The following is a 20,158-nucleotide window of genomic DNA, read 5'->3' as shown; positions in this document are numbered from 1 at the left end:
GAGACCAACACCGCCCGGCCCTCAGCCCTGCCGGGGCACAAGCTGCCTCCCACCGTGCAGGGACAGACCCCCCTTCTCTGCAAGCCAACAGCAGCTGCCTGAGCACAGCTGCCCTGTGCGGGGAAGCTCCACGCCCCGCTCGCTGCCTTCTCCACCTGGCCCGGAGCCGCGGCAGGACAGAGGCCTTCCCACACCCCAGCTCTGCTGCCTGGTCAGTGCAAGGGGGACACATCCCACTGAAGTCCAGCAGCGGTTCCCAGGCCACGAGGCCCCAGCCACAGCAACTTGCTGCTTCCACAAGGCACAGAGCTGTTTGGCGTGACATCTCCCAGTCGTGTCCCACTCAGCAACGGGAACTATCCAGCAGCCACCGAGCCCCTGCCCCTGTGCTGGGCGACGGAGAAGGGCCGGGCCTGGCACACCGATCCTACTCAGGGCTGCCCCCCTACCCCACTGAGCAGCCGGCCTCAGGAAGGTAGGGGGGCATCCCCTCCCCACAGCCTGCAGGTTCTCTCTGTGCCCCCGTCTGTGAATAACATCACAAGAGGCACATGGCAGGTCAGGGACTTCAGGAGGGCCTGGGACCACCCCAGGACCAAGGTAGCACCATGTTTCAGCTGTGGCTGGTAAAGGAGCCCATGGAGAGGACACAAACATGCCCCGAGTTACCCCCTGCAGCACTGCAACTGCCACCCCCAGCACGTGGGAACAGGCAGGAGGGAGGAGCAGAGCTGGGCAGGGCGGCGCGGGAGGCACTCACACACAAAGGGGCTGTTGCCCTGGGTTTTCAGCCGGATCTCTGTCCCCAGCTCCAGCTCCATCTTCTCCATCTCTGCCTCCGGCAGCCAGAAGGCCATGGTCTGGCTGGGCGTGTGGCGTCCCGTCACCTTCACCAGCCCCACCAGCGACAGCTGGTCCGTGTCTCCTTTGGCTTCCAGTTCTGCCACACGCAAGCACAAGTGCATGGGAACCTCCGCACCCAAAGCCCAGTGCCCCCAGCATGGGGAACGATGGGTACCCCCTGCGGCAGGCCTGGAGCCTGCAGCCCCACCTCGCTGCAGAGACGTCAGGGCTCCGACGGTGCCCCCCACGTGGCAGGTCCCCACGAGGCTCTGCAGACCACGCGTGCCCTAGTGGCCACGCCCTGGGCTGCAGAGCCACGTCCAGCCTGGCTTGCTGGGACGGTCCGGGGCTAATGGACAGGCTCAAGCCCAGCTCAGATCTCCAAGTGGCTGCAGAGACCTGCGCCCCCTGCCCCCACGCCTTGGGCACGGTCTCACCATCCAGCCCAGAGAGCCCGCTGGGGGCAGCGGAGACCTGCACTTCGAGACTCCCCCCGCGGCCCCGGACGGGGAGGCCGGGAAGGGAAGGTCGTTCCCCAGGGGCTGCCGCGGAGGGGCAGGGGTCTGAGACGGACACGGGAGCAGCGACACGTACTGAAGGACGACAGGAGGAAGCCCGGGTTCACCTTCCCGGTGCTGCTGAAGTTGGGCTCGATCTCGTTGCCCTCGGGCTCGAACCGGCGGCGACGGACGCACAGCACGTGGTATCTCTCCTGCAGAGCCCGGGGCGGGGGCTGGTCCCTCGCCGCCCTGCCCCTGCAGCCCCGCCGGGCGGACACGACGCGGCCAGCCCCGGTCCGTGGCACCTGGGCCCGTGCCCCACGGCAGGGGCGGCGGCCTGGTCTGCCCGGGGCCTGCGCCTGCTCCGCTCCCCGCGCGCCCGGGCCTCAGCTCCCCGCCGGCGGCCCCACGGGCCCCGCTCACCCTCCTGCTTCCGGGGCTGGCTGCGGGCAGAGCGCGGCGGGTCAGGCCGGAGCCAGGAAGGGCCCCCCCGGCCGGGCCGCACCCCTGCAGCGCCCGCGAGGCCCAGGCCGCCGGCACCTGCTCGCGGTGCACGGGCCGGGGGCTCGAACCCGCGCCGCGGAGCATGGAGCGCGGGGCCGGAAGGGGGCGGCCGCGCCCCTTAAAGGGACAGCGCCGTGCCAGGGTGAGGCGGCTGAGCCGACTTGGGGGGGCTTGCAGCAGGGTGAGGCCACAGCCCTGGGGGTCCCTGTCAAGCCCCCAGCCCGTGGGGCAGAGCCTGGGGGTGTCCGCAGCGTGCGGTGGACCGAGCTGGGCCGCGGCTGCCGGGGGGCAGGCCAGGTGCCCCCACGCCCAGCGAAGCAGACGCTTGGAGCAGTAGGGAAATGGTGCAGGCCATGCGCCAGCCTCCGGTGCTCCCAGGATCCATTCCCCTTTCCTTTGCCCTCTGCGAGGGCTGGGCCCGGCTGTGCTAGGCGCTGCACAGATGCCTGGGAGGCTGAGCCTGGAGGCGGCACACCAGGCAGGAGCCGTGCTCGCCTCCTGGCCTGGGCACCTGCAGGGGGAATGTGGAGCAGATGGACCAAAGGGAATGACGTCCTTCCCATCTCCCCCAGCAGTTAGGAAGAAACCACGAGATCAAGCAAAGCAAGGAGGGAGGAAACATTTCCCCCGCAGCTGCCGGCGCGAGAGCATGGCCTTGCACACCCGTGGAGGCCGTTACGGGTGGCTGTGCGTGGTGATACACCAGTCACGCAAGGGTGTGTGAAGTGTCTCGGCGCCTTTGTAAGAGCCCCCATCTCTTGGTCCTGGGGGAGCAGCCCCTGCACCCCAGCGCACAGCGCATACATCAGCGGTGAGAGAGCGGGCTGTCACCCCTCTGCCCATCCAGGGCCTGCCGTTTCGGGGATAAAGGGGTCGGTGTTCCCACAGCCCGGGCAGCCCCTGCGCAGGGGAAGGGAGCCCATTGTGGACGGAGAATGGGGATCTGTGAGCACAGAGCAGCGCTTTCTGGACAGCCTTTGTGTGCGGCTCGCCCTGCAGACGGCTGATGCGACAAGGTTACAATGCGCTTTCAGCCCGGAGGCACTCGCTGGGTCTCTGCGCCCCCCAACACTGGCCCCTTCCTGGAGCTGAACCAAGCTGCTGGGAGCTCTCCGAGGCCAGTGGCCTGGGTGGCCAGCCCAGGCTGCAGGCTGCATTGGCAGCAGTTTGCAGTGGCAGCTGCACTCCCCACGGGTGAGGCGAGCAGGCCGTTACCAAGCTCTGGAAAACTGCCTGGGTGCGTCTTCTGTGCTCCCACGCACAGAGGTGCAGCAGCACGTCGACCACCCCAGCAACTTGCCCCCCGTGCTGCAGCTGCCCAGCAGCATCAGAACTGCTCCAGGCCTATCCGCGACGAGAGCGACTGGAAGCAAACCAGTGACCAGCCCCTACCCCATCTTGTATGCCCCAGCACAGGCAGGGGCAGCAGCAGTTTATTGCCTGGGTGCAAATGTGCTACATCTTACTGTAACCCACTCCCCCTTCCTCCCAAGTCATCCCACAGCTGAGATGCAAACAGGCCTGGCCCAGCTGGTCCTTTCCCTGCTCACAGGCTGATGCCAGCCAAGGGCCCTCATTCCCCAGGACCTTTGTCCCCTGCAGCGTGCAGAGCGCTGGGCTGCTCTGCTCTGCTCCAACCGGTGCCAGGAGCAGCCTGCTGCGCTCTGAGGCTCGGGCTGCAGCCGTTTATGCACCCAAGGATCCACTGCAGCTTTGGGGAAGAGCAGCCTGAGGGGAATGCACGCTAGCTGCTCAAGGAGACAGCTAGCCTGCCTGACAAAGACTTCCTGGGATGGGAAAGCAGGAGCTCAGGCCCGGCTGTCAGACGTGCCCGTCTAAGCACAGCCCCAGTTGGATTTCCCCGGCTGTTCTGCGCCTCCTGGGAAGATACAAGGTCACTCCCACCCCAGTGAGACCTGCCACTCCCAGCTCCCGTGGGTCAGCCACGCGGTCTGTCTTTTCCACGGGGAAGCAGCAAAGCCCTTCGTCCCAGGCTGTGTCCCTGGTTCGGTGCAGGGGGCCGTGTTGGAGAGCTGTGTGTGTGTATGCGCTGTGCATGCGCTCTCCCCGCGCAAACGCTGCAGGAACGTAAATAAAAGCTGAGGGCAGCCTGAGGCTGTACAAGAGATTTTAAGCAGCCAGTCTGTTGTGAAACTACCGGCACACACAGAGGAGGCATCCAGAGCGTATTAGGCCTCCCTGTCTCTGCCCTGCATGGGGAGCTCACTGTCAGGTCTCTCCTAAATCCTCTCTCCTAAATCCATTTAGGTCCCTGTTCCACAAAACAGCCCCCTGTGACATAGATGTCTCCTTATTCCTAGAGTGACCCACAACTGGCTGTACCAAAATATGTTTTAACGGGCCCATTTTTCTAGGTAAGCCACCATTATTTACACACGCACCTCTGGGCTTCATGTCATCCTCAGGGGTGATTTTAGCTTTACTTCTAGATCATGAATGAAAAAACTGCATAGCCTCAGACCTCATACCAAGCCCTGCAGAATTCCCCTCTTCACGAGGCTTTCCTATTGACAGGTAGGTTTGGGGATCTGTCAATTAGGATCCATTTGACTTGTGGTTTAGTGGAGAAACAATAGGCAGCATCACGAGTGACCACTGTGTCTGTCTCAAGGGCTCTGTAAGGACCTGGAAAATCAAAGAGGAATTGTTCAAAAAGTGGAAACATATGACTAAGGATGACTGTAAAGGAATAGTATGAGCACACAGGGATAAAATCAGGAGGGTGAAGGCACCAAATGAGTTACAGTTAGCAAGGGATGTGAAAGGCAACACAAAGAGGTTCTGTAGACATTAGAAGCAAGAGGAAACAAAGAAAAGTATAGATCCATTACTTAACAGGACAAGAGAACTGGATGACACTATGGATTCAATGCCTCCCTTGCTTCAGTTTTCACCCAAAAAATGTTAATTATGAACAGATGTTTAACAATATTCATTTTGCCACAGGGACAAGTGTGCAGGCCACCAGCCATCTCTCTAGTTTGCAGCATCATTCCTTTCCTATATGAGACCATACCCCCACAGTCACTTCCAAGGATGTCATGTGGGAGCGACCCAAATCACATCACATCAATATAATGTTCTTCTCCAACAAGGTAACTGAGCCCGAGGAGAAGGGAGAAGCGTAACTGTGATATATCCTAATCCTGGTCAGGCTGTTGGCTCTCTGCCACATGACATCCTTGGAAGAGACCATGGGAGTATGGGCTGAAGGAAGTCACCATAAGTTGGGTGCAAAAGGAGGAGAAAAACCACACTTTGAGAGCATGCCAGTGACCTGCACCGAGCTGGAAGAGCAGTTCAAGTGGGGTCCTGGAGGGGTTGATGGAGCAAAGAGCACCCGTGACCCCAGACAGGGAGGGGCTGCAAGCACATATGAGGACAGAGTCAGGATTCAGGAGAACTTTGCAGGCTTAATGCAAACTAGAGAGATGGTCCAAAATCAGCACAACTACATGGAGGAGCACAAAGGACCAGGCGGAGGAAGGAGAAATCCAATCCACAAGAGAAATGAGCTGCAAGGCAGCAGAACTGCCAGCGTGGATATGTAGGTTGCAGTGCATCACAAGTCAAATGTGAGTCAACGATGTGATGCTATTGCAAAAAAGGCAAGTCTCGGTCTGGGAGGTATTGACAGGAGTGTCACGTATAAGACATAGGGCGCAATTATTCTGCTGTACTTGACAATGAAGCAGCCTCAGCACCGCATCCAGCTCTGGGCACCACACATCAAGCAAGATGTAGGGAAACTGGACAGAATCCAGAGGAGGGCAAGAGGTTTGGAAAGCACGAGGCATGATGAAAAGTTGAAGGAATTGGGCTGGTTTAGTCTGGAAAGGAGAAGAAACGACAGGGGACACGATAGGCATCTTGCAGTACATGAAAGTTGCTACGATGAGGGCAGTGACAGGGAGAAAGGAAAGAAAAAGGCAACTTTCTTTGCCACAAAGAATTTTTAAGCTGGTTATTAAGAAAATCTTTCTGACTTGCAGTAACACTGGTGTTGGCTACCAAGAGAAGGGGTGGAGTCGCCTGCATCCCATGCTTTTAAGAGTAAACTAAACTAACCTCTGTTAGGAATGATCTAGGTATGCCAGATCCTGTCTCAGTGCAGGGGGTTTGGCCACCTCCTCTCCTGAGCTGCCTCCCAGACGGACACGTCTATGATGTGCATGATCCCGTTAGCTGGTATGTTCTAACCACGCACGCTAAATCTCTGCCACGGACACGGCACCCTGGGCTTTGCATGAACTCGACGGCTGAGTTGAACTGGAACGTGCTGGTTGTAATGTTACTAACCCAAACTAGGAAAACACCTTTTATGCAACTAAAGAGACATTCTTTGTGAACAAACCCACCGCTGCTGCTTCCCAAGAGCTGAGAAAGCCCCTCTTTCAGTCCTGTGGTCCTCCAGCAGGATTTCCAGGAAAGACAGGATGATATAGCCCCTATTTGGACACAAAGATAAAGCAGGAAAAATGTTCTTGAGAAAAGGTAACTGGGGTAAGTGTCTCCTCCCAAAGAGAATAGTCTAAGTCAGAAGCAAACCCTGCCATGTCAGGGCCCTCTCTTGGGACGGAGAGCATCTATGCCACTGGCACGTTGTGATCGGGGTCACGTTAGTGAACCCCCAGCTGTCCAGAAGCGTGTGCACGAACCCAAGTGCTCTCACAGCAGATCAGGCAAGCGGGGCCCGTGGTGGGAGGGGGTTAACCGCTCACTGAGTGGGAGGCGGCGGCTGCGTGGAGCCCCCGCCAAGGCCCCTACTTCGCCCAGCCCTGAGGGAGCCGCGCGAACAGGCGCTCGTCTGCCGGCGCGCGAGTTAGTGCAGGAGGGCCCGAGGCCCTGCCTGCGACCCCCCAGGGAGACAGTCCCAGCCGCAGCCAGCCCACCAGCGGCATGACACGGATGGGCACGTGTCGCAGCCCGAGGGTCCCCTCGGGCTCTGCGCCCCCCCCCCGACACCTCAGAGACGGCCGCCCAGAGCCCACAGTCCCCGGCTCCACGCGGACGGGGCCCCTGGCTCTCGGCCGCGGGGGCTGCCTGTCCCTTTTCCAGGCTCCGGGGCCCGGGAGCACGGCCACCCCCCCGTGCGGGGTCTGCTCCCTACTGGGGTCCCTGGCGCGCCGGCGGGAGCAGCTCCCGGCCACAGTCCAGAGACTGCGCGCCATCGGGGACTGCGAGCAGGAGATCGACTCCTACTGCCAGGCCCTGCTCCCCCGGGAGCCGCAGGGCTGACCACCGTCTCCCTCCAGGACAAGGGAGGACTCCGGGACCTCCCGCTCTGCCCAGTCAGGGCCACGGACCAAGGTGGTCAAGGGCCCCAGGCCCCTGCCCCGCCGGCGCTGAGCAACGGGTTCGCACCTCTTGCAGGCCCGGCGGAGTCGCCGCCTCCCACAGGGCGCGCAGGCCCGACCGCAGCGACCGCCCCGCTCTCCCCAAGACAAAATGTGAGTGTTTGTTGTGGGAGACCCCGTCCTGAGGGCACTGAGGGGCAATCTGCCGCCCCCACCCCGTAGCCCGGGAAGTCTGCTGCCTCCCGGGGGCCCGCACCCGAGACACTGCGGAGAGGATCCCGCAGCTCCTCCGGGCCACAGACCACGACCCCATGCTCCTGATTCACGTGGCCACCCATGACACGGCTCGGAGCACCCCCAGCCAGGTCGTGAGGCGCTACAGGGAGTTGGGAGCGGGGCTTGGGGGTCTGGGAGCTCAGGCGGTGTTCTCGTCGATCCTCCCAGGCTCGGGCTATGGGCTGAGGAGGGAGAGGAGGATCCACGCGGTGAACCAAAGACTGCGGCGCTGGTGCCATCGGGAAGGCTTTGGCTTCCATGACCACAGCCCGCTCTTTGGCAAGAGAGGCAGCGAGCTGCTGGGAAGAGATGGGAGGAGGCTCTTCTCAGCCGGGCTGGCTGACCTGCTCCACTGGGCTTTAAACTAAGCCCGCTGGGGGATGGGGGGACTGCTGACCCGCTGAACGGCCCTTGCAAAGCCAGCAGACCAACGCACTTAAGGGAGCCCACCCCTCCCCCAGCCCTGGCACAAGCTGTGGGCAAGGCAAGAGCCCCCAAGGGCACACCATCGGAGGTGGTTCAAGCACCGACACTGAACACCTTCGAGAGCAAACTGGATGCTTATCTTGCTGGGATCCTATGACCCCAGCTGACTTCCTGCCCTTCAGGTTGGGGGGCTGGACTCGATGATCTCCCGAGGTCCCTTCCAGCCCTGATGTCTATGAAATCTCTGGGAACCTAATGGCTATGGTGTTCGTGGCAAATAGCTGGCGGGCCTGATTCCTGCCTGGTAGGATTCTGCTGAGGTCTACAGAGTTATAGGGGGATAAAATGGGGCCAGTGTGACTGCAGCACCTGGAGCAGCAGCTTGCTGGGGTGCTCAAAGCACAGTTTTTCGCTGGGGACGGTGGGATGAAGCACATCTCACAGATCCTGTCTCACGTGGTGTCACTGTAAAGAAAGGGTTCTAGTGAAATCACGGTACAGATACCAAGGAATAAGGAAGAGCGACAGGGAGAACAGAGGAGTGGGGAGGCAAAGCCTGGAAGCATTTGCTGGGGAAGACCCACAAGAGATCTGGGGCAGGCGTTAGCATAGCAGCTCCTGATCTGTCGTTGCTGGGTAGGGCTGTGCGAAGCTTCGAGTGGTGATTCGATCTGGAGGAGATTCGGCCCGATTCAGTGGCCGAATCTCCGAATCCAAATCGAAGCAGGGGACCAATTTAAAGGTCCAAATTGATTCAAAGCTCTTCGAATGTTTGGAAAAGATTCAGAGAGCTTTGATGATTCGGGCAGTCCCCGGGGGCTGCAGCCGACTCCGAGCTGGTAAGTAGTAGGGGCGGGGGAGGGGACCATGGGGGGATCCCTGCCAGCCCCCAGCCCCTGCTTGCTCCCCTGACCGCTCCCCGGCTGCCCCTGTCTGCCCCAGCTCCCAGAACTTTCAATAAAAGCCACCATGCTCAGGGGGATGATCCCTGCTTTTCATGAGCCCCCTGACCCCTCAATGCTCCCCTGTCTTCCCCATGGGTGCCCCGCCTGGGCCAGCTCCAGCCCTTTAAGGAAAAAAAAACGGAGAAAAGCCCTGGGACTCACTGCTTCTGCAGTGGCCTCGGGGCTTCAGGGGCTCATAGAGAGCCCCCCACGTGGCACGGGGCAGTGGGGATCACCTTGGCCAGCAGGAGCGGTGAGTGCAGGGTTTTTTCAAGGTTTTTTTTTCTTAAAGGGCCAGAGCTGGCCTGGGCAGGGCACCCATAGGGGCTGCGGGAGCGAGGGGCAGGTTGGGGGGCCGCAGTGGGGGGCAGCAGGGATGCCCCCCCCTCACCTGGCAGCACCCAGTGAGTCAGGGCTTTTTTCCCCAAGTGCCGGGAGCTGGGGCTGGCGGGGCAGCCATTGCCGGGGTGGGAGAGGGGCGGGCGAAGGGCCTGGCTGATTCAGCCGAATCGAATCGGGACAGTGATTTGAATCACCGAACTGAATCACTGTCCTCCTCCAAATCCAAATCTGAAGCGAATACAAGCCACTTCGCATAGGCCTATTGTCGGGGTCTGTTGGTCACATAGGCTCTGGCCCAGCAGAGCACTTAGGCACGTGTGTAACTTTAAGCATGTCACGCAGGGACTTGGGCCAGCACTTAGGGAACAGCAGGTTGCAAGCGGTGCGGCAGGACCTTCTCCTCCTGGGAGCAGTGAGCTAGGGAGCACTGTGCTGAGCACGGCTAAGTGTCCTGCCATGAAGGCAGCTGACCTCACTGACGTGGGGATCTGCTTCTATCCCGACCCCCGCAGCTGTCCTGACACAACCGCTGCAGGAGGCAAAGGGAAGCTGCTGCTGGTCCTGCGCGACTGCTGTGCGCTGCACTGGGGTAAATAGTGGGGCTGCCTACGTGCACAAGGGGCTGCTCCAGGGAACTCCACACCGAGATCCCGGAGAGAATAAAGGCACTGTGAGCCTATGCCTACAGCCCCGGCTCTGGGTCGTGATTACATCACAGTCCCTGCTTGCATTGAAAAAAGTAGCCGAAGAGTGATGTTGTAACTGTGATGGTCCAGAAACGATACAAGAGGGAAGGATTTCTTAGGGTGATCTCTTTTATTGGACCAACTCTGTATCCAAAATGCTCCTGCAGAGTTGTGGTGTCCAGGCATTGAAAACGGGCATTTCTAGCCTTTGTGGAGCTGAAGGCAGGTGGGTAGCGATGCAGTGAGCACCCCTGTGACATCTGCCTGAGCACGTGGAGAACCATGCCGTGAGGTGGGGGGCTAGCCTCCCCCTTCCTGCTCCAGGGGACCTGCCTACCCCTTCCCAGCAGACAGCAGGGCATGTGATGGGGAGGGATGAGTGACTGCACTCATCCCTGGAGAAGGGATGGAGAAGTACTGGGCCCTTACAGCCACCCTTCACTGGCAAAGACAGTGAGGAGCAGGGCTAGAAAACCAGTGGGACCATGATGCACCCTGGACAGCTAAACCTGAGCCCTGGCTGCACAAGCTGCTGGTTGCTGATGCTGCAATCCAGACAGACCCATATCCAAACAAGGCTTTGAACTGGTCCCCTGGAGAAGAGCAGCGGGGTGGGGAGGTGCAGCCCTGCTGCCTCCAATGCATTGTGTGTTCTTGGGATCAAACCCAGGCCTGATGTCACTGCTCGGGGCTGCGCTCTGCACTCTGGCCCATCCGAAGGCTCTGTGCATCCTCGCACCATAGAAAAACAGATCCACCCAGCCAGTGGGAGACAGGAGGGGATCAGCCAAGATAAATGAGGGGCAGGAGAGGAGCTAATGTCAGGGCTCACTTTCTCTGCAGCAGCGGTTCTCAACCTTTTTAGACTTGAAGCACCCCTTGGAAAACACCAGCTCTTTGTTTTCACTCTTTTTTTGCCTGCGGAAAGATAACAGAGAAGTTTTCCTATTGCAAAGAACTCAGATCAGCCTCTGGATTTCTGTTTGAAATCTCGACCAGTGCTAACACCGTGCGGCACCCCGCAGCACCTCTGGGAAGAGCTCAGGCACCCTGGTTAAGGATCCCTGCTCTAGAGCCGTGCGTCTGCACATGGGGGAGAGCTGCTGTGCACCAGCTCGAGTTCATGTGCTGGGACCTTGGGGCAGAGCTCTCCTTCCCGGACTGAAGCTTTCCATGCTACAAGTCAGCCAAGAGGCAATTTGCATGCTGGGAAGTGTGAGATAAAGCCCCTCAGCTGTCACGGGGCAGCGGGATGGAGAAGTACGCTCCCTGCTGTGGCCAGAGGTGGTTTGGTTTGTGTGTTTTTCCCCCTCCCAAAAACTAGAAAACAGTCCTTCCAAACCAGCTGGGGAAAACCTCCTACGAAGGTTGTGGCAATCGGCAAGCAGGAAACTGTGCAAGTTGCCCTGAAACACACCCACACAGCTCTGAAAAGTGGAAGCAAAGGACCCAGCTCTATTCCCATTCAAATCAGCAGCAAAACTCCCATCGGCTTTGGTGGGAGTTGGGCACGTTCCGCTGGCCTCCCCTGCCGGCCCTGCATGCTTCTTTGCGGGCACGGGGGTCACCTCCCGGTGCATCTCCCCCGAGGTATGCTGGTATGCATGAGGGGAAGGAAGGCTGCACTGAAAATTAAGCATGGGCATAAGGGCTTTGCTACATGGGGGTAGCCTGGCCAGCCAGGGCCTTGCCCTTCCATGTGCCTGCTGAAGTCGGACATGGCCCCACAGCAGTTCCTGTGTATCTGGGGTCAAGGAGCAGACAGACATTGAGTCAGAGCAGAGCGAGAAGACTGGTGACAACGGAAGTGTGTGGACGGAAGATGGAGCTGGGCGGGGAGGAGGAGCAGCAATAAGTGGCTGAGATCAGAGCTCGGAGGGAGAGCGCACAGCGGGCCACGACACGGACGGGCAGCCCCAGCCCCAGCCCCTCCGCAGCGTGGGTCCAGGGAGAAGGAAGGGGCCTGGAAGAGGCGCCCGTGCCTGCCTGACATTTCCCACTGCCTCCAGTCCGCCCAGCCCTGGCTCGATGCCTTCCCTCCTTCCACCTCCACCTCCGTGCTGCTCTGCACCCCCGTCCCGTCATCGTCGCTCTGCGGCGTCAAGGCTCCCTGCTACAGCAGAAGCCAGTTGCTGCGTCAGGCCAGACCAGCCGTCCGTGGCCAGAGGAAGGGGGTGGAATGACCTGCTGGTGGTGGCTTTTCCCTTAAGCTTCCCGACTGCACCGAATGGCCTGTTCTGGCAGGACGAGGAGGGGTACGTAGCACCACGTTATCTTCTCGAGACCGCGAGTCAGTGCCTAGTCCCAGTGCATCTCCTGCCATCCGGCTATTTTTATTTATCCCTGACACATGAGCAGGGTCCCTGTGCATGGCATCCCCATCCTCGTGTGTTTAACCTCCTGTGGTGCTGACCTCTCCCCTCCTTCTCTCGAAGCTACGGCTCCCCCGAAACGCTCTTTTGCACCCCGGTCTGTTTCCCATTGGAACAGCTTTGCTTTGGGAGACAGCTAATGTCTGCACAGGCATAGAAGGGGGATCATTTGTTTGAAGGAAATCAGTGAATCGGCGTCAGCGGCAGTCATGATCCTTCCGGCTTCTGCAAATATTGACACGAGAGATTCATTCATAACAAAGTTCAGAGAGAGAGAAAGGGTCACAAGCACTAGTGTGAACATGCGTCGGCAGGCACGCTCGTGTCAGACGTGCCCGGTGCTGCACAGCACCACGGGTTTCACCGTGAGCCACCTGGAGAGCAGAAGTAGCACTACCGGATTGAAGTGGCCCCCGAGCTCTTCTCATGGCAGTCTATGCAGCTTACTCAGTTAGCCCATAAGGTGCATCTCTACCCTGCCTTCTCTTTAGCTGACCCATCCCACGAGGTGTTGGGCAGGTAGTTGAAGCTGTGGGCACCCCACCTGTAGGCTGACACAGGTTGGCATGAACTCGTTCTTTAATGTGAATAGCAGCCACAGCAATGAAAGGAAGAATCCACGTCTGTTTGTAGGCAGGAGAGGAGGAGAAATTCCTCAAATAAACTGTCGGCTGTGATAAATTTGCTCCGTTCTGGTTGCCTCCATCAAGACTGGACTCTTTATCTGAAAACATCCAGCCAGCCAAGTCTCTGCTGTCTCCATTTATAACCTTCTGCATCGCCCACGCCATGAAAGCAGACTTTTATTGATCTCTCATACGTGCATGAAGGTGAGAGTCTCTGCTGTTCTCAGGTAGCTTTGAGCGTGTGTGGATGACTCGGGCATTAATGTAGACCACCCGAAAATTTTAACATGGCTTTTTTTTGGTGTGGTGCATTTTTGTTTGCACGACGCAGCGTTCATGTTTGCACGAATGACGCTTTCATGCAAGTTAAGCTTGCCATTCCCCACAGATTTCAGTTGGGGGAGTCAAATACCAACTCACCCCCTGCAATGTCTTTCCTAACGTATTATAGCAGGAGGCGCATGTGAACCCCTGGGCTCCCCAGTCCCCACCCCCGGACTCTCACTGGGAGTCTCCCCTGGGCACAGTCACCCCAAAATCCTTGTCCCTTGCACCCACCTATGCTCAGTCGGTCTGGCCTCTCTCCGTCAGTACACAATCCCAAAGACCCTGTCCCAATCCCAAAGACAAGCCACATGAATGCTCCCCACCCGTTCCTTTCCCTTCCCGTCCCACCATGTTACAAATATATGGTTGGTTTTTTTTCTTTCATTAACTATAGCTGCTCTGATAACTGCTATATCCTAAGCGTGGTGGGTGGGTGGGTGTTTGTTGCCACCCGGTTGATTGGCGATTGCTGTCGATGATGATGATGGTGGTGGTGAGCTCTTGACTTTTCTTTTTCTGGTTGTTTTGTGTTGGACTACATTTCCCAGCATGCCCAGCACCACTGATCTTCAGACAGTTTCCAGGGGGGGTTCCCATTTCAACCCTCCCATTCCCTGCCCAAGTGCACCGCCAGTCTGTTTGTGCAGTGCCACATACGGCTTTTGGAGGTGTGCTGTGAATTGTTTTATAAATGTTTCTGGAATGTTTTTGAAAACATGGCTTGCTCCTTGAGTCACCACGCAAGGAGGATGCCATCCTCGAGCAAGCGCGAGACACCATGCGGGATGTGAAAGACGTGGTCGAGGAGTCCTGTGCTGAATTAGAGGTCACACGACCCTTTCAAGGGTGCTTTTCAGAGTGTGCAGAACTACCTCAATAAACGGGTATGATGCCTGAAAGGGAAAAGTTGGTCCGTTCACCTTGCCTCTCTGCAAGACAAGCGGAGAACTACAGCTGAGCCCATTCCCCGTAATGCAGCGGGGTCACAGTGGGGCCCTACGCCTGCCAGCAGGGCCAGGAGGGTGCTGCTGCATTTCAGGGGTGGTCCCAGAGTCATGGGGGGTTGACGGCAAAGAAGCCCAAATAACTGCTGCAATACCGTGTTGCAAACAATAAAACCTCATGGTTTCCTGGCTTCCCATGTCTGCCTCCACATCCACCCTTACCCTGCTTGGTTGCGAAGGTGGATTTTGTGCATTGTTTGGGTTCATTTCCCTCTGCTTGTTTGTCCTGCTGCTCCCTGCATGGTGCCGGGGGGTGGGGGGTGGGCAAGCTCTCTTGCACAGGTACACAGGCAGCTCCAGAGGTAAAAGGGGGCTGCCTGGGTGGGTCACAACACGCAAGTGCTGGCATTTTGCAAAGGCTGGCTGGTGTGTCACCCCGCAGCAGCCTGGATTACTTTTCTGCAAGCCACCAGCCACTTTGTGAAGTCAGGGCTCATGCCTTCAGGCTCTTTGGCTCACCCTTCACAACCTTTCCTTGCATTTTCCCTAGGCAGAAACTTTGAACGTGCGCTTTTTCAGGGTTCTTTTTGCGCTCCTTTCCCGCTGGGCGCCAGGCACCATTTCCTTCGTTTTGGAAAACCAAAGCGAGCCTGTGGGTGGGGGGGCGGTGGGGGGTTTAAGACCTGCTTTGCTTGCACACAAACCCAGGGACTTCGCAAACTTTTCCAGCTTCTTTTCGTGCTCTTTTCCAGCTCAGCACCAGACTGTCTGTTTTTTTCCCACACCAAAATGAGGCTGCCGTGGGGGAGGAGGTGTTGCCCCACTCCAGCGCTATAAATTCGGGGAGCAGAGGTCAGGATGCGCATTCGCTGTATCAACGAGGGAGGTTTGAGGCAGGTGAGAGACGGATGACAGCACAGCAAGGGCAGAGAAGGACTCAGCCCAGGAACGAGACTTGCCCCTGGGGGGGCGGGGGGGCACAGCGGTGCGATTCCAGGCTTCGAGAAGACTGCAGGCTGATCAAGTGGGGTACAGTGAAGCTTTGAGTGGTATTTGGTGCCCGCATCTCTGCAACGTGCAACTTGAAGAAGATGTGGCGATGTGCTATTACACGCCACCTTTGGTAAGGGACACCTGGCACTTGTCTGTGCCCTGAGGGTCGTCCCTACGGGGGTGCGAATACAAGCGCCTGCCCCGGGCCCAGCGCTTTGGGGGCCCTGTAGAGACGGGCGGAGCAGACAGGGCAACTCCTCAGCACCACTGCCGGCCTCGCATCCGGACACTCGCCCGCTCCCCTCCCCTGCCACCGCCGTGGCGGCACGCGGGATCAGCCCTGCACGGGGGCGAGGGGGCAGTTTGCCCAAGGCCCTGCACCAGTGCTGTAATGTGGGTCTCTGGGGCCTGGGGGACAAGCCTGGGGTGCCGCCGCCTTCGCTCCCGCATGCACCTGCCCCCGACAAGACCCCTACTGCGGCAGTTTTGATGGGGGTGTCAAGGGGGGGCGAGTGGCACTGCGTGGTGGCACCCCCTTCGCATCTGTGCCAGGGCGGCCATGCTGCCCACCACCATCGGTACGCCACTGCCCTGCACCCCGATAGGGTCAGCTCTGGTTGGGGAGCAGGGGGCATTGTTTAGTTCAGATTTATTTTAAACGGGGCTGGTGGAATTTGAGGGGCGTGAAGGAGGGTGCCTGAGGTGCACAGGAGGCACAGTACAAATTCCTATGCTCTTTTTATCCTCCCTCCCTCCAGTTTTCAGATCCCCTTCCACTGCTAGCCGCAGGCTGATCGATCCCTGGTGATGTGACCAGAGGCAGAAAGAGAAAGGAAGAAAGAAAGAGAAAATGAAGCGGAGGATGACAACGCTTCCTTCAGGATTCATTCTCTCAACAACTGAGCTAGTATGCATAACCATCAGAGTTGACTTTCACCCTGCCTGATATAGATTTATAAGATAATAACAGGTAATACTAATAATAGGAGGCAGCTATCAATTCCAATAGTAATATATTAATAAGAGTTTATAGAAATAGTAATATTAATGATGATTTAGTGTACAATAATAATGATTGTAACGATTCAGTTTCTTATCACAGCATTCAAAGCAAGTTGATGCGCTTTATCACCCTGCACACATCACACGCATCCTGGGCCTCCACCATATATATGCAGCCAATGTATGATATAGGCCTATGTTATATAGAGACTTACAATCGCAGTTCGATTCCTTACGATGAGAAAGCAGATACTGAGCGTAAGGCAGGTGATTATGCACCCACCCTCCCTGCCTCTTTCCCCGGGGGGGCGGGGGTGAAGGAAATGCTCACCTCCTGGTTCCTGACCTTGTATTACTTCCTCCTCCTGGTTGCTGGCCACAAGTACTGCTAAGCCTTCCCCTCGGTGTAATACTTGAACTGTGGAGGCTTTCTTCCCTCATAACTGGGGGATCGTTGCTGGCCACAAAGCGAGCTGTGCTTGGGAGCTATGACCACTGCAGTGGCAAGGGCTCGGGTCACAGGGGCCTTCCGCTACGGAAGCTGTAGCTTAAGTTTCTCCTCTGAATTGCGGAGGCCTTCTTCTTGGTTGCTGGCCAGGACCTCTTCGCCCCACTTGCCCTGCGATTTAACCTCTCCGTTCCTTACACCTCTCCGTTGCATCCTTGTAACTTTGGAGTCGCTGCTGGGGCAAAGCTTCTTGCTGGGTGGCGAAAACCCTGCCTGCTTTTCGCCATCCTCCTGGGGAGCCAGGACCACAGCAGTGGCAGAAGCTGAGGCGCTCTGCCCCGTGCTCGATGTGCACAAGTTCTCCAGGCCCACTTCACATAGTCGTCTCGCCCTCCTCCAGGTTGCTGGCCACGTCCGGCATCAGTACGAGCTGGACGAGTCGTGCAAGCATGTGTCATTCATTGCTGCAGAGGGCTCGGGTCGCGGGGGGGGCTTCCACCGGGGAAGCTGATGAGACTCAAGTTTCTCTTCTGAATCGCAGAGGCCTTCTTCTCGGCTGCTGGCCAAGACACACAGCTGAGTCGGGCCATTCATCTGTACCCCAACTGTACCTGGGGGCCCGTGCCTGCTGTCCATCGCTCCTGTCGCCAGGTTGTGAGAGCCCCCAACTTCTAATTGTGACTTCCTAATCACTACCCCTAATTTCTGCTTTCTTCTTCCAGCTCCTCCACCGAGAGTTGATTCTCCGTCCACTCTAGCGTCTGTTCTGCAACCCCGGTCGCCGGCGGCTGTTGGGGACGGTGCTCCCAGATCTCTGGAAACCAAGCGAGCCTGTTCATCCACGAGGCTGGGACAGCCCCGCTGGGGAAAACGTAAGTCTTGATCTCAGCTTGCTCCAGGTAGAGCCGATCAAGGATCTTGAGGTGGCACCACCATTTTAATGTGCGCGTGTCCATTACCAAGGACAGTGTGGCCCTGGCAGGGAGCTCTAGGCAATACCCCAGCATAGACCGTGACAAGGGATCATTGTCATACACGGTCCAGGCAGCCTCAGCTCCAGCCCAAAATAAAATCCATAGTATGACTTCCTAACTGCGTGTTGAGCAAGCTCCTACCACACTTCTGGTGGCAACCGCAAGATTAAGTTCATTTACAAGAGGCATTATCTAGGCCATCCCGACAAGTTATCTATGCCATCCCAGTAAGTTAGGGAAACTCCAACTCTGGGCAAGTGGCGGCTGTATATTATTAACAGCAGGAATGAGGTAGATGCAGCTTGTTCTTGTTGTTATTAATCATTACCATGGGCAAAACAGAAACACGGTGCGTTAAGGGCTCGGCGGGGACCTCCGAAACACCCGTTCTGCTGGCGGTCCAGGAAGAACACGCTGGTGGCATGAAACCTTCCCTCCTTAGTCGCCGGGAGCTGCACTGCCTGCCGCAGGGAACAGGCGGGGGCTCAGAGTAACCGGGGGCCCCGCGAACCGGTGGGGCGCCGCAGGGCGGTGAACAACCTGCGGAGCAGCGGGATACCCGCTGGCCCAGGGACAGCCCGGTGCCCGCGACCTGGCGGGAGACTCGCCGGACCGGGACGAGCCCGCACGCAGCGCGGCCCAGGGCGGGCGCGGGCTCCCGCCGCGCAGGGTCCGGCTCCGGGCCTGGCGCCGCCTGCGCGGGGCGGGCGCGGGCACTCACCGGCGGGCGGCGCGGAGCCGCCCCCGAGCCGAGCTTTGTTCCCGGAGGCCGGGGGAGGCGCCGCTCCCGGCGCACGGGGAGGAAGTGAGAAAACAAAAGCGAGAGAAGCGGCAGCGCCGGGGCGGGAGGAGCCGCCGCCGCCGCCGCATCGCCGCGCCGCGCCGCGCCGGGGTGAGTGGGGGCGCGGGGCCCGCAACTTCCCCGCAAACTTTCCGCGGGCGGGGCGCTGGAGCCGGACCCCGCGCTGCCGACGGACAGGTGCCCGCGGCCCCGGGCGCCGTGCGGGAGCGGCGGCCGCGCAGGCCACGCACCCGGCGGCGGCGGCGGCCCTGCCCCGCGGGCCCGGCAGGGCGCCCGGCCCCAGGGCGGCCCCTGCCCCGAGGCCGCGGCGGCGGGAGGGAGAGAGGGAGGGCGCCGCCCCCCTGGGGCCGGGCCGGGCCGGGCCGGGGCCTAAGCCGGACTCGCAGACCCGCCGTCGTGACAGAGCGGCTCGGCGCGCCGCCCCTCGGCCGCGGAGCGACGGGCCCGTCGGTCCGCCCCGGCGAGCTCGGCATAGGCGGCCCGGCTCCGCTCCCCTGCCGCGCCGCTGAGAAGTGGCCACGTCTTGGCAGCAGGGCAGGCAGCACACCGTCGTGGCTTGGGTTCCACCTTCGCCACTCCCGGACCCCGTCCGGTGGGACCCTGGCCTTCAGACCTTTGAATCAAAGGTACTGGAGCCACATGTGCATGCGATTCGGCCACTGGACATCCTCTGGCAGGGAAATGTCAATGGTCAGCAATGCGGCTATTTTTGTAATGGAGACACTTCACACACAGGCCAAACAAATGCATCGCGAGCGTGCTTAGGCTGACCCGCACCGTTCATAGAAATCGGCTGGTACTTCTGTCCCTCTGTAAGGTAAGCAGAAATAGATAGCTATGCCAGCCGCGGTGTCGCTCGCTGCCTGCAGGTCGCCTTTTCTTCACTGAAGAAGGCTGCCTCCCACCTAGTTTGTGTTTGGTTGAAGCATTGGGATGTGTTTTAGCAACTGTATTAGGCTAGAAGCTATAAAGAGTTTGTGACTTGCAAACTAGTTGAGTAAATACACCTTGGAGACAGGAAGAGTGAGAATTACAAGAGATTGTCAACGGGTTGACAAAAACATTGTGTGAATGGATAAGCAACGGCGTCGGACTCCCATACTACAGCGAAAACCTTGCTACGTGTGCTGTTGAGACAACTGTCCTACGTGGTGATAAAGGTGTCATTTTTTCTGTATACACTTTATATTGGGAAATGACTTAAGTGCGTGCTTAACTTCAGCTGAACTAATCATGTGCTTGAACAACCTGGCGGGGTGGGGGGAGAGGCTGGACTAGCCAGGGAATGGGCTGTGCTCCCCGCTCCTGACCGTCGTTCCTCGCCTGTCACTTCTAGTGCCCCGTCTTCTCCTGCTCTTCCCCAGCTGGCTCCGTACCTCCACCGCCTGTTGCTGTGCCTTGTCCCCGAGGCTGGGAGACCTTTCAGGCGGGTCCGTCAGGTCCGCGTGTCTGCGCACTGCCTTGCACACGGGAGCCTGGCCTCCTCGCTCTGTAGGTACCACTGCCACATGCGTGCTCGTGACGGTACGTGAAATGATCTGCAAGACCTAGATGGTGCTGTTTCAGACACACATGCTCGAGGTTTCTTGCATGGAAAAAGGCAGCCATAGTGATCTGCTGATTTGGTTTTAAAGACCTGTAGCTGCAGTAGTTTCTTTTATTGCCTTCCTGCAGTAGAGGCCCTGGGCCCGACTGTCTGTGGTGTTCCCGCCTGGGGGCTTCGTCTTGGGTCTGTATGTAGGGACAGGCTGCTCGGTCCCAGGGGGAACTCTGTTTTTATGCTGTTCCGCCATGTTCTCCTGCTCCCTGCTTCTCTCCTCCTGGACAAATT

At 58.7% G+C, this 20,158-nt stretch overlaps 2 protein-coding genes across 5 annotated transcripts in view; one reads left to right on the top strand and one right to left on the bottom strand.

The window, feature by feature from the left end:
* Positions 1-19: 19 nt before the first annotated feature.
* ARPIN (actin related protein 2/3 complex inhibitor) lies at positions 20-1,931 on the bottom strand. Its single transcript, XM_090029522.1, has 4 exons — positions 1,844-1,931; positions 1,438-1,728; positions 761-940; positions 20-389 (listed from the first exon to the last, which is right to left on the bottom strand). Exons 1-4 carry the CDS (start codon positions 1,929-1,931, stop codon positions 22-24), a joined length of 927 nt encoding a protein of 308 aa, XP_089885648.1. The 3' UTR covers positions 20-21.
* Positions 1,932-16,076: 14,145 nt separating this feature from the next.
* The window catches only part of ZNF710 (zinc finger protein 710), a 44,780-nt gene continuing 40,698 nt past the window's right edge, over positions 16,077-20,158 (top strand). Inside the window, exon 1 of one of the 4 annotated variants that reach the window (XM_090029921.1) lies at positions 16,077-18,417. The gene's annotated coding sequence lies outside the window, so the exon portion shown is untranslated. Of the gene's footprint in view, positions 18,418-18,440; positions 18,954-18,976; positions 19,145-20,158 lie in introns of those variants that run through there. The other 3 variants (XM_090029929.1, XM_090029926.1, XM_090029922.1) reach the window with 3 other exon arrangements.

This window comes from Crocodylus siamensis, chromosome 15 (genome assembly GCF_052110815.1).
Source record: "Crocodylus siamensis isolate JL-2025a chromosome 15, ASM5211081v1, whole genome shotgun sequence".
Lineage (NCBI taxonomy): Eukaryota > Metazoa > Chordata > Crocodylia > Crocodylidae > Crocodylus > Crocodylus siamensis.
Note: the sequence above shows the minus strand (reverse complement) of the source record. Positions and strands in the feature narration are given on the sequence as shown.